Below are 13,448 nucleotides of genomic sequence, written 5' to 3'. Positions count from 1 at the left end.
TTACCCTACGTGCCGATGTTAGGGCTACTAGAAGAACTGTTTTAAGGGTAAGTAACTTAGGTGATAACTCCTGTAAGGGCTCGAAAGGGTGTTTAGTTAGAGCTTCTAAGACCAAATTTAGATCCCAAGGAGGGATTTTTTGGGATAACGACCGGCCGAGATCTACTGCAAGATTTTATGAATCGTGAGACCCATCTATTTGAGGCAAGATTACAGTTATACAGGGCCCCCAAGGCTGAAACCTGAACTTTAAGGGTGCTGGTTGCTAACCCAAGATGTAATCCTGCTTGCAGAAATTCTAGGATAGGACCCACTGGAGCCACCTCCCCCAATGGTTCACCCAGGAAGTCAAGAAATTTTTTCCATGTCCTACCATAGATTCTAGAAGTTATGGGTTTTCTGCTTTTCAACAGGGTGGAGATTAAACCTGGTGAGAATCCATGGCGACTTAGTAACGCCCTCTCAAATTCCAGGCTGCCAGATGGAAGCCCTTCACCTGAGAGTGGGTTACTGGGCCCTGGGTTAGTAGGTCCGGAATTTCTGGCAAAATCCATGGATCTGTTACCGACATCTGTCTTAGAAGGGAGAACCATGGTCTCCTTGGCCAAAATGGAGCTATGAGGATAATCCTCGCCTGATCCTCTCTGATCTTCCGGATCACAGCTGGGATCATCACTATCGGGGGGAATGCGTAGGCCAGAGAAAACTTCCAAGGTATTAGTAGGGCATCTACTGCGAAGGGATGTTCTCTTGGATTCAAGGAGCAGAATTTTCTGACTTTTTTGTTGTGAGAATTGACAAACAAGTCTATTTCTGGTGAGCACCAGGCTTGGACTATTTGTTGAAATATCTGGGGGTTTAAGGACCATTCCCCCTGTCTTAAGCCTCTGCGACTCAGGAAGTCTGCTTGAGTGTTTTCTATGCCCCTGATGTGTAGTGCCGACAGAGATAACAGGTGTTGTTCCGCCAGTTGGAAGAGGAGTTTTGACGCATTCATGAGGCCTTTGGACCTCGTTCCCCCCTGATGATTGACATACGCCACCACTGCTCGATTGTCTGTTAGGATTCGAGTATGGCGACCCTGGAGTAAAGGGAGAAAATGTCTTAGGGCTTTCTCCACTGCCCATAGCTCTTTTTCGTTTGATCCATAGTTTTTTTCTCGTATGGACCAGGTACCTTGTACAGAGTGAGATCTCAGATGAGCTCCCCAACCTGTACCGCTTGCGTCGGTCGTGATGATGTCTATGACCGGATTTTTCCACCGGACCCCCTTTGTCAGGTGGTGTTCTACAGTCCACCAAGCTAGGGAATCCCTTCTAAATGCCCTCTTAACAGTCTTTGAGCTGAGAGAACTTCCCACTGTAGATGTCTTAGGTGGAATTGTGCCCATTCTACTGCCGGTATACACGATGTTAACGAGCCTAGAAGGGACATCGCCTTTCTGAGAGTCATTGCGGGTTGACGTATTGCTGTACTGGTCAGGTTTATTATCTTGTCCACTTTGTTTTGTGGAAGGAGGCAGAGCTGACGCTCGGAGTCCAGTATTAACCCCAGGAAGGACTGTATTTTTACTGGCAGTAGTCTGGATTTGGGGATGTTTATTATCCAACCCAGCTCCATTAGAGTTGATGTTACCACTGATATTTGATGAGTGCAGTGGGACTCTGACCTCCCTATTACCAGGAAATCGTCCAGATATGGGACAATTACTACATCCCGGGACCGGAGGTATGACATCACTTCCACAATCACTTTGGTGAAAACTCTGGGGGCTGTAGACAGGCCGAATGGAAGAGCTGTATATTGAAAATGCTTTACCTGATTTTGAATATAGAGAGCTACCCTCAAGTATTTCCGATATTCCTGATGTATTGGTATATGGTAGTAAGCATCCTTTAAGTCTATTACTGCCATGAAGCAGTGTTGGAAGAGAAGTTTTATGGTCGTGTTTATAGACTCCATCTTGAAAGTGTAGTTCTCTATGGATTGGTTGAGCTTCCTTAGATTTATAATAGTTCTCCAAGAACCATCCGGTTTTTGGATCAAGAAGAGGGGGGAGTAAAACCCCTCTCCTTCCTCCTGAACCGGGACTTCCTGAAGAACCTTTTTGTGGACAAGTCCCAAGATCTCGGTTTCTAGGGCAGATTGTTCCTGTTGTGACTTCCGTCGGGGAGTTATTATGAAGTTTCGTCTGGGAGGACAGACGAATTTTATTTTTAGGCCGTCTCTGATGATGTTCGTAACCCAGATACTGGGGGAGATATTTACCCAGGCCGGAAAGAAGAGGGAGAGTCTTCCTCCCACTTCTGGCGTAATGTCATTGGGGGGATTTTTTTGACGATGTGGAGGGGCCTTTAAACATATAGCCCGATCCTCTTTTTTCTCTAAAATCCCAATTTTTCCTCTCCCCTGGGGGGCGACCTCTATTATATCTTCTCCTCCGAAAAAAAGGTTTTTTTAGGATCTTTAGGGATGTTGGGAAAACCTTTCTTTTTATCTCCTGCATGTTCCAGGATGTCTTCAAGTTTTTTCCCGAAGAGAAGTTGGCCGTCACATGGAATAGAACAGTTTGTGTTTAGATGGCAAATTCCCCGGGCAACCTTTGAGCCAGAGGGCTCTTCTTGCCGCGTTGGACAAACCCGCGGCTCTAGCTGTTAGTCTTGCGGAATCCGCAGAAGAGTCTGCCAAAAAAGCTGCTGCTCCTTGTAGCAAAGAAATATTTGCAAGGATGTCAGTTCTGGGTACTTTGTTTTTCAGCTGATCTTCTACCTGATGTAGCCAGACCATTAGGGCACGGGCCGTACATGTTCCCGCAATCGCCGGCTTAAGGCCCCCCGCTGAGGCTTCCCAGATGTGTCTCAGGAAACTATCTGCTTTCTTATCAAGCGGGTCTTTGAGAACACCAGAGTCCTCTAACGGAAGGGATGATCTTTTTAAACATTTGGCTACTGCCCCGTCAATCTTAGGGATTTTTTCCCAGGACTCAGAGTCTTTATCCTCAAAAGGATATCTCCTTTTGGATGAAGAGGGCAAGGAACCCATTTTTTCGGGCTTTTTCCACTCTTTGTCAATTAATGCTTTTATTTTTGCATTAATCGGAAACGTGCGTTTCCTTTTTTCTTCTAGGCCACCAAACATGACATCTTCTAGTGACCTAGGTGTCTTCTCCTCTTTAAGCCCCATTGCAGATCTAACTGCTTTGACCAGTTTATCTACGTCCTCAGTTGGGAAACATGGACGAACTCCTGAATCACTGTCCGAGGAGGAATCTGAAGACTGGACAGAGGCCGAGGAGGTAGAGGGAGACCGGGATGTTTTATGACTCCCCTGTCTCTGAGAGGCATCTGAGTCTGTGGACGCCTTACGGCTTCTCCTTCTTGGTTCGCTAAGGGCCAATTTTAAGGAGTCTTTTATTTCAGCCTGTATTATGGCTTTTAGGCTAGTGGCAAAATTAGGGGTCTCTTCTTGTATGGTTTTAGTAATGCAGTCAGCACAGAGATCCTTCTGCCACTGAACTGCAAGCGGGTTTCTACAAAGGGCACACTCTCGGTTCTTTGTTTTACCAACCGCTTTCCTGGACCCCTAGTGATCAAAACAGACAAAAATGGACCCTGTTACCATAAGGGTGACATTCACGTAGATCACTCACCACTACCGACAATCAAGGGTACCGATTTTGGAGGCTGGACAGATGCACGTGAAGCGTCCCTCCTGGACGCCGACGAATCCTGCCGGACAGAACGACTGCTGTTCCTACCACTTGAGCGGCTGCTCTTGGTATGCTGGTGGCTCGGCAAGGCATCTGGTGAGAGCTCCATTTGCTGCTGCTGCTGCTGTGAAGGCGGCTGCTGCTGCTGCTCCTGTTGTCCTACTTCCATGGTGAAGTTTATGGACATGAGCGCGTCTTCTGTGGTCTAACCCCCTTTTTAGGGGGGGACCACTGCACTCCCCGCCTCCTTCGGTGCCCAAATTAACCCCCTCCCACTCTCTGCCGTGCCGCCGGAGTTCCCTTTCACCGGCCGGCGTTCTCATCATGGGCGCCGCCATCTTGGATCCGGCGCCCGCCCCCGACGTCACGCGGGCACGCCCATTCCCAGCGTGCCTTGCGCGTGACGTCAGACGAGCGACCCGGAAGCGGCCACCGCACCTGGACGCCGGCAGAGAGGGGAGGGCGGCGTGGCAGCCATGGAAGGGAACACAGCCCTCTGACCATGCTGCTCAACGCCCGCTCGGACGCAGAGACCCGGGGGACCTGCGGACGGCGCTTCCAGACTCCCGAACCCGACGCACAGGCGCTGCCTGATTCTTCCACGCCGGGACGGGACCTGGGTAAGTGAACCGCCGTGTTCAGTAAGAGGGTCCCTGTCAGGACAGGAAACCCAACTGAAGCGAGGGAGAGGTACCGCCCTTTTATTTTCAGTAGGGTTTCCTGTCCTGGCTGGGCGGATCCCCTCTCTCAGGTGTGCCGTCATGGGGGAAGGGAAAATGAGTGTGATTACATACACCTGTCATCTCATGCAAGTCAGTGCAGAGGAATGGACAGTACAGCAGAGCTGAGCTTTGTCCCATTACAAACACATCCACAGCTTTCTCCTCACACTTTTGTCAGCCCACCATACTATCTCCTGTGAGATGAAGCCTGAAGGTGTTTGTAATCTCTGCTTGCAGCACTTTGTAATCATACACAGCCGAGAAACCTGCTGTAAGTCATTATGGGAGTGTGTTTTTTTTTTCTCTGTGAGTTGCTTCTTGCTTACGATTGGTCAATCTCATGCAGGGAAAGAAGTACACGCCTCCCAGAGACAAATCTCTGGTAACAACCCCTTATAATTATAACCTAAACTGTACAAGCTAATATCTCTGCAACAGAGAGGAGAAATGCAAATATAAACTCTGTTTTATTCTGCTCTGCAGACTCTATACCATGATGTGCTCTGTTTAACATGCTCAACCTGGCTTTAAAATAGATGTAAAGTTAGGCTGTAACAGGAGGCACAGTTTTACGTTTTTGGGCACTTTAACTGTTCACTGCAAAACCAGACAGGATTGGTAACCCTGCGCCAAGGTGGCAAAACTTTAGTAGGGGCAGAATGTTACCAATATTGTTGCAGTGAAGCACCAGACAATGACATTGTGTTGGTCTGTAAATGCTATATCATATGTGGAGACCTATGGAACGATCAAGCATTTAACCTTGAGGCAGTTCAGGTTCCACATGACAACCAGGGTGTGTGTTTTCCTGAAGACATAACTACGGATGCAAAGCTATTTCAGTAATTCACACACCCTGAACTACAAACAATTACTGCATTGAAATGTGTCATTGCATATAAAGGCCAACTACGTGTAAGGGCAAAGTATATCCCCGTCACCTGGAGGGTTCCCTAAAAATGTACAATGGTATAGTAACACAATAATTAAAGGTTTAAAGGATTTTGTGCTTTTTTCTAACCTGCAGAAGTTACTGCAAAACGCAGATGACAAATGTTGTACTTGGAGTATATGGTGCCAGAAGATTTTGTGAGAAATTCAAGGGTACTTACCATCTTTTTTCAAGTCCCAGATTCTTAGGGTCTTGTCCCGAGATGCTGTAACAAGGGTCAAGCTGCCGTTTTTAGTAAAGCTCAGATCCCGCACAACATCCTGGTGCCCAGATAAATTGAAAAGAAGACGACCTGTAATTATAGTGTAGGTTTAGTAATGCAATAGTCACTTCCTACAGCCTCAGCTTATTGTAGGGATTTATGCTGTAACGGTCTAAGGCTTCTTTCACATTTCTGTCGGTATGCGGCCGTCGCTAAGCGTCGCCGCGACGTACTGATGGACGGTGTGAAAATTCGGCACAAAGTGGTCAGCGGATGCAGTTTTTCAACGCATCCGCTGCCCATTCTAAAGTCCCAGGGAGGAGGGGGCAGAGTTCCGGCCGCGCATGCGCGGTAGGTAAATGCAGGACCCGACGTACGAAAAAACGTTCCCCTGAATGTTTTTTCGCTATGAGGGTCCGCCAAATACCGAGGCATCCAGTGCACGACGTATGGAACTAATACAAGTCTATGTGCAAAAAACGCATCCTGCTGGCAACTTTGCAGGATGCGTTTTTTGCACAGTATGACACATTGCGACGGACAGCAAAAGACGGAAATGTGAAAGAGGCCTAAGCTGCTACAGAACTAAGACCACTCTGGGGAGGGAGATGGAGAGAAGTGAATGTGTGAATCACAGACAACCTTGGCTGCAATGCAAAAGTCTGTACTAGGGGCTCAGACCTAGTGTGCTAGTTGTAATGCTGGTGTGTTATGGCACAGAAGAGAACTTGGACCCCCACAGACTCCATTGCTGCTGCCTAAGCTTATGGCTGTTGCTATTGACTACAGTAGAGTTGTTTTTACAATGCTACACGGATGATCGGACGGATTCTCTACTTACTCTGCTTCTTCCTCTCCACATTTTTATTTGTTAAAAGGAATTTCTCAGTAAGATCAAGCCTCCAAAGCCATCTATATGGGCATGTAGGTCATGGGAAGCTGAATAAAACGATGCTTTGATATCTGTGATCTGATGTCATATTCCATATATAGCTCCACGTTTTTCTTATATGTAAGTAAATGAGCTGTTCAGGGCTATAGGCCAGACATGGATCTCCCTGAGAATCTGTATCATGAGCTTATTTTAAATAAAAGGGGATCTTACGTGTGTGAGACATCTAACACAGAACAGGAGAAATTAACTTTATCTCCTTACAAACACTTTTGCTGCAGCTCTCTCAGCTCTGCTGTATTGCAACCCTGACTGCCTGTGAGATGGAAGCTCAGAGGAACTTGCAGATGTGTTAGTTTCAACCACACACAGCTCTACAGTGAGATCAAGAGCGGCCATCACACGGGTAACACCTCCTTTTATTTATAATAATCTCTGGAGGCAGAATCTCAAGCAGGTCAGTGGCCCATAGTCCTAAATATAAGAAAAACATGTAAATCTCTGAAATAAGACCTCAGATCGCAGATATCAAGGTGTCATTTTATTCAGCTTCCCATGACCTGTGCCTCTATAGAAAGCTATGGAGGGTTGATCTTACTGGCAGATTCTCTTTAAGATGTGTTTCTCAGGACCAAATCAATTATTCTTAATATATAAAACTCCTGTTTAGTAATGTAGAACCCTGCATTGTTCCTACTAGAAGCAGATCATTAAGTTTTTTACCAGTGTGTACTTCCCACACTTTGATGTGTCCATCGCTAAGTCCAGTTGCCAAAAGAAGCCAAGTTTCACTAGACTTGATATCTTGTTGTCTGGAAAGGGGCCATAGTTTCCACCCAGCTGGTGCAGATGAAGAACCAAATGTCAGGCTCCAAACTATTTGACCACAATCTAATATTTTTTCTTTCAGGCTTCCTTTCCTTTTCACTTCGGAGCCCTTGTAGCGCTGACTTTTGTGTCTGTGTGATGGGGACCTTCCAAAAAAGAAAAGTTTGTGTTTTAAGACCAGTTCATGATAACCTCGATCTCAGCCTAGAACCACCCATCACTTACGGTTCTTCCACTTCCAATGGCCAAGGGATAAGCTTAATGATACCATGTCCTTGAGACCAAGCAAACCAGGAGCCATCTGGTGAGAATTCAACACTCCATGTCTCACAACTTGACTTCCAATCATACAATGGTTCCCGGGCTGGTCGTAGTTCTGCCAGCAGTACAGGCGTATCTGAGATACACAATTAAGAAAGAGCAAGAGTAACTACACTGCATATTACATACAGAATATAACAACTGCATTTGGTGTTTGTGTTATCTTTGTCTAATATTTAAAATTGTTTGGTGATCTGAAACATTTTCGTGAGACAAACATGCAAAAGAATAGGAAATCAGGAAGGGGGCAAACACTTTCACACCACGGTGTATATACTGTTGAAACTAGAAGTTTACATACACTATATAAAAAGACACATATGCATGTTTTTTCTCAATATCTGACATGAAATCAGAAAAAACCTTTCCCGTTTTAGGTCAAGTAGGATTACCATAATTAATAATATTTGCCAGATGCCAGAATAATGAAAGAGAATGTTTAAGGCATTTTTATTACTTACTGCAAAGTCAAAAGTTTACATACACTAATTACTATGCCTTTAATCAATTCTGGACAGCCTATATGATGATGTCATGTGTTTGAAATCTTCAGATTTCAGTTTTCTTGGCAACATCTGGAGTTAAAGACAACTGTGGATGCATTTTAATGCACACCTGAAACACTGCTTCTTTGTGTAGCATCATGGGAAAGTCTAAAGAAACTAGCCAATATATCAGGAAGAGAATTTTGAACTTGCACAAGTCTGGCTCATCCTTGGGTACAATTTCAAGATACCTGAAGGTGCCTCGTTCATCTGTACAATTATACGCAAGTCCAAACAAGATGGTAATGTCCAGCAATCATACTGCTCTGGAAGGAAACGGGTTCTGTGTCCCAGAGATGAACATGCTTTGGTCCAACATGTGCATATCAACCCAAGGACAAAAGCAAAAGACCTTGTGAAGATGAAGGCAGAAATTGGTAAGATTGTGCCAATATCCACAGAGGAACGAGTACTGTATCAACATGGGCTAAAAGGCCACTCTGCCAGGAAGAAGCTATTACTCCAAAAGAACCATGAAAAAAGCCAGATTATTGTTTGCAAATGCACACGGGAACAAAGACCTTAATTTCTGGACACATGTCCTGTGGCCTGATGAAATTAAAATTAAACTTTTTGGGCATAATGACCATCATTAGATTTGGAGGAAAAAGGGAGAAGCTTGGAAGCCTAAGAACACCATCCCACGGGGGTGGAAGCATCATGTTGTGGGGTTGTTTTGCTGCAGGAGGGACTGATGCACTTCACAAAATAGATGGCATCATGAGAAAAGAAAATTATGCGGCAATACTGAAGCAACATCTCAAGACATCAGCCAAGAAGTTAAATCTTGGGTGGCAATAGGGATTGTTGTGTACTCACTGTAAAATCCTTTTCTCCGAGCCAATCATTGGGGGACACAGGACCATGGGTGTTATGCTGCTGCCACTAGGAGGACAGTAAGTTAAGACATAAAGAATAGCTCCTCCCCTGCAGTATACACCCTCCTGCTGGCTCTAAGTGAACCAGTTCGGTAACAAAGCAGTAGGAGCTTAACATTTAACAAGGATGAACTATGTCAAAACCAAGGCAACACGAAAAACCAAAGCCAATAGGCTAACAGGGTGGGTGCTGTGTCCCCCAATGATTGGCTCGGAGAAAAGGATTTTACGGTGAGTACACAAAAATCCCTATTTCTCCTATGCCTCATTGGGGGACACAGGACCATGGGACGTCCTAAAGCAGTCCCTGGGTGGGGAACAACCAACTGGAATTGCTCCTTGTACCAACAAGTTACAGATGCGGTATTGCCGCCTCCAAAATTCGTCTGCCGACGGACGCATCTGTCGAGGCCTGAGGATGGACATGGTAATGTTTTGTAAACATATGCAGGCTTGACCAAGTCGCAGCTCTGCAGACTTGTGCTGCCGATGCCTGGTGACGGATGGCCCAAGACGCACCCACTGACCGAGTAGAATGAGCCTTAATCCCTTCTGGGACGGGGTGAAAGGGGATGTTCTCAAAACCACCTTATCTTGATGAAAAATGAGGAAAGGAACTTGACAAGACAAAGCCGCAAGCTCTGACACTCGTCGGATGGACGTGACCACAACCAGAAAGGTAACTTTCCATGACAGAAAGGACAGGGAAACTTCCTGTAGAGGTTCAAAAGGGGCCTCCTGCAAGACTCTGAGGACTAAATTAAGGTCCCATGGTTCCAACGGCATCTTATAGGGCGGCACCACATGGGAGACTCCCTGAATGAAGGTCTTTACCTGTAATCTGTTGGCAATTCTGCGTTGGAACAGGACTGACAAGGCTGAAATCTGCCCCTTGAGAGAACTAAGGGCGAGACCCAAGTCCAAACCCGATTGAAGGAATTCGAGGATGGAAGGAATGGAAAATTCAAGAGGAGAGCATCCCCGGTCTTTGCACCATGAGAAGGTGGTCTTCCAAATGCGATGATTAATACGCATAGACGTAGGCTTTCTAGCGCTGATCATAGTATAAATGACTTCCTGAAAGAAGCCTGCCTGTGTTAGCACCCAGGACTCAACGGCCATGCCATCAAACACAGGGCCTCGGAGTTCCGGTGGTAAAATGGGGCCCTGGGCCAACAGGTCTGCGCGATTCGGTAATCGCCAGGGGACATAGGCGACTAGTTAAACTAGTTCGGCGTACCAGGCCCTGCGCGGCCAGTCTGGCGGAATCAGGATTACCGGTATCCCCTCCGCTCTGATCTTCTTGATGACTCTCGGCAGTAAGGGAAGCGGGGGAAATATGTACGGAAGCCGGAACTGATGCCATGAGTGAACGAGTGCGTCTGCCCCGATGGCTGCCAGATCGTGGGACCGAGCTATGAAATCAGGAACCTTGGAATTTAGCCGTGAGGCCATCAGATCCGCGTCTGGGGTTCCCCAACGACAGCAGATCTGGTGGAAGATCTCCGGATGGAGAGACCACTCCCCGGAGTCGAGACCTTGACGGCTGAGGAAATCCGCCTCCCAATTTTCCACTCCTGGGATGTGAACCACTGAGATCATTGAGCGGTTTTCCACGGCCCAGCGGAGAATATGGTCTACCTCGGTCATGGCTGCCTTGCTGTGTGTCCCCCCCTGCTGGCTGATGTATGCCACTGCCGTGGCATTGTCGGACTGAATCATGATGGGACGACCCGCCAGGAAGGGATGAAATTGGAGAAGCGCCAACCTGATTGCCCGTATTTCCAGAATGTTGATGGGCTGGTGTGCTTCCTGAAGAGACCAGCGGCCCTGAACAGTGTGATGGTGGAACACTGCTCCCCAGCCCAGAAGACTGGCATCTGTTGTCACAACTAGCCAATGCACTGGGAGAAAGGACTTCCCTTGATTCAGGGAGGACTTTAACGTCCACCACCTGAGAGACTGTGACTCGCTGGTGAAGGAGGAAACGACGATCAAGAGAGAACGGGTTCCTGTGACACACAGCCAGGAGTGCATGTTGTAAGGGGCGGAGGTGTAATTGAGCGAATGGGACCGCCTCCATAGCTCCTACCATCCTGCCGAGGACTCTCATACTGAAACGCAGAGAGTGAGTGTGAGGTTGGGAGAGCTTCTGAGCTTCCCGCTGTAAGACTGAAATCTTTTCCGGGGGAAGAAGTAAAAACCCCTGGGACGAGTCCAGCATCATTGCCAGAAAGGAAATTCGCTGAGCCGGTACTGGGAAAATTTTTTGAAGTTTATCTTCCAACCCAGGCGAGAAAGAGTATCTATTGTAATGTCCATGGTCTCCTTGCAGGTGCGGAAAGAGGGGCCCTTGATGAGGATATCGTCTAGTTACGGTAGCACCACCACACCTCGGGTATGAAGGATGGCCTCGGCGGCCGCCATGACCTTGGTGAATACCCTGGGAGCGGTGGCGAGGTCGAAGGGCAGAGCAACAAATTGAAAGTGATCTTCCTGAACTGCAAAGCGAAGAAACCTTTGGTGAGAAGGTAAAATAGGAATGTGGAGGTACGCATACTGGGTGTCTATAGATGCCAGGAACTCACCTTTCTCCATGGAGGTGATGACAGAACGAAGCGATTCCATCCGGAACCGTCGCGCCCTGATGAACTTGTTCAGCAGTTTTAGGTCCAGTATGGGCCGTACTGTAACGTCCTTCTTTGGAACAATGAAGAGGTTTGAATAAAAACCTTGAAACCTTTCGCTTTGAGGGACTGGAATAATAACTCCGTCTTTTCTCAGAGAGCTTATAGCTTGGAAGAACTCTGATGCCTTTGTTCTGGGAGGAGAAGACAGGAATAAAACGATTTGGTGGAAGAGAGAATTCTATCTTGTATCCAGAGAACACTAGGTCGCGGACCCATTCGTCGTGAACGACCGAGAACCAAGCGTCGCTGAAGGAAAGCAGGCGACCGCCTACTTTAAGGGTGTCCTCCAGATACCACAGGGAGTCATTGTGTAGGAGACCTGCCCGGTCCGGACCCCCTGGATCCTGACTGCCTTGGCCTGCCTCTACAAGAAGGGGAAGGTTTGTAAGAGGTCTGAGGACCTCTATCCCTACGTTGTGCCCGGCCAGGTCCGGAAGATGTGGAAGTAGAGGACCAATTTGAGTTGAAGCGAAAAAAAAATCGGGACCGAGCCTGCTGCTGCTGGTTCCGAAAGGGCCGAAAAGGTCTCTGTTGTGGAAGAAATTTACTCTTCCCTCCAGTGGCATCGGAAATTAATTGGTCGAGCTTTTCGCCAAAAAGGCGACTGCTCTGATATGGAAGAGAAGTCAAGGACTTTTTGGAAGCAGAATCCACGCGCCAGTCCCTGAGCCATAAGGACCTCCGGATGGTGATGGCGTTTGCTGCTGCTTGCGAAGCACAGTTAGCAGCATCCTGGGACGCGGTCACTACACAATCTCCAGCTCTGGCTATCTGAGTAGCGAGGTCTGCTATCTCGGGGGGGAAGATTGGTATCCAGCACCGCTGCAGACAAGGCCTCAGCCCAGTGGGTCATAGCCTTAGCCACCCACGTAGCGGCAAAGGCTGGGAAGAGTGTGGCTGCTGATGCTTCAAAGGCTGAACTTTTATGATCTGGTGGCCTAGGAGCAGCATGAGACGTACTCTGGAGAAGGTGGTACCTTTACTGACCGCAAACCCTGAACTAGCAGCGCAACTAGAAGTAGCCGTGGGGGGTACCCAACACTCCCTAGACCCCTCCACACAGCCTAAGAACTAACTACCCCTAAAGACAGAAACGGGAAAACTATCTTGCCTCAGAGAAAATCCCCAAAGGATAGACAGCCACCCACAAATATTGACTGTGAAAGGAGAGGGGAATAACATACGCAGACATGAAATCAGGATTTAGCATAGGAGGCCATACTAGCTAAAAAGGAAGAATAGGACAGAGTACTATGCGGTCAGTATTAAAACACTAGAAAATATCCACCACAGAAAATACAAAACACCACATCTGACTAAAGACATGGAGGGTATATCTGCATCTCCAGAGACACAGCTAGGCTGCAAAAAAATCCTTCACAGACAAAGCTGGACAAAACAAAACAAGAAAATGCACAGACTATAAGGTCCACAGCAGGTGGACAGCAAAAACAAGGCCAGAACTTATCTTTGAAGAAATGAACAGCAGACCAGGAGAGACCAAGTATGGATGTGAATCCTCCACAACTGGCACTGACAAAGGATAAAGCAGGACTTAAATAGCCAAGCCCAAATTGCAAAAAATGGATACACCTGATAAATGCTGCGATCCAACTACCGCAGCACTACCACTCATAACCACCGGAGGGAGCCCAAGAGCAGAATTCACAACACTGAACGCGCCATATTGTCGATCTGATAATCGGTTG

General features: G+C 47.3%; 1 protein-coding gene across 3 annotated transcripts in view; it reads right to left on the bottom strand.

Moving 5' to 3' along the window:
• Positions 1-13,448, bottom strand: part of WSB2 (WD repeat and SOCS box containing 2) — an 80,053-nt gene that overhangs the window by 54,475 nt on the left and 12,130 nt on the right. For all 3 annotated transcript variants that reach the window (XM_069754589.1, XM_069754597.1, XM_069754593.1), the window contains exons 3-5: positions 7,531-7,702; positions 7,201-7,451; positions 5,544-5,675 (exon numbers count right to left, since the gene is read on the bottom strand). In XM_069754589.1, coding sequence (XP_069610690.1) covers positions 5,544-5,675; positions 7,201-7,451; positions 7,531-7,702 — 555 coding nt within the window. The remainder of the gene's footprint in view (positions 1-5,543; positions 5,676-7,200; positions 7,452-7,530; positions 7,703-13,448) is intronic.

The sequence above is a fragment of the Ranitomeya imitator genome, chromosome 1 (genome assembly GCF_032444005.1).
Source record: "Ranitomeya imitator isolate aRanImi1 chromosome 1, aRanImi1.pri, whole genome shotgun sequence".
Lineage (NCBI taxonomy): Eukaryota > Metazoa > Chordata > Amphibia > Anura > Dendrobatidae > Ranitomeya > Ranitomeya imitator.
This window is presented reverse-complemented; position numbering and strand designations above follow the sequence as displayed.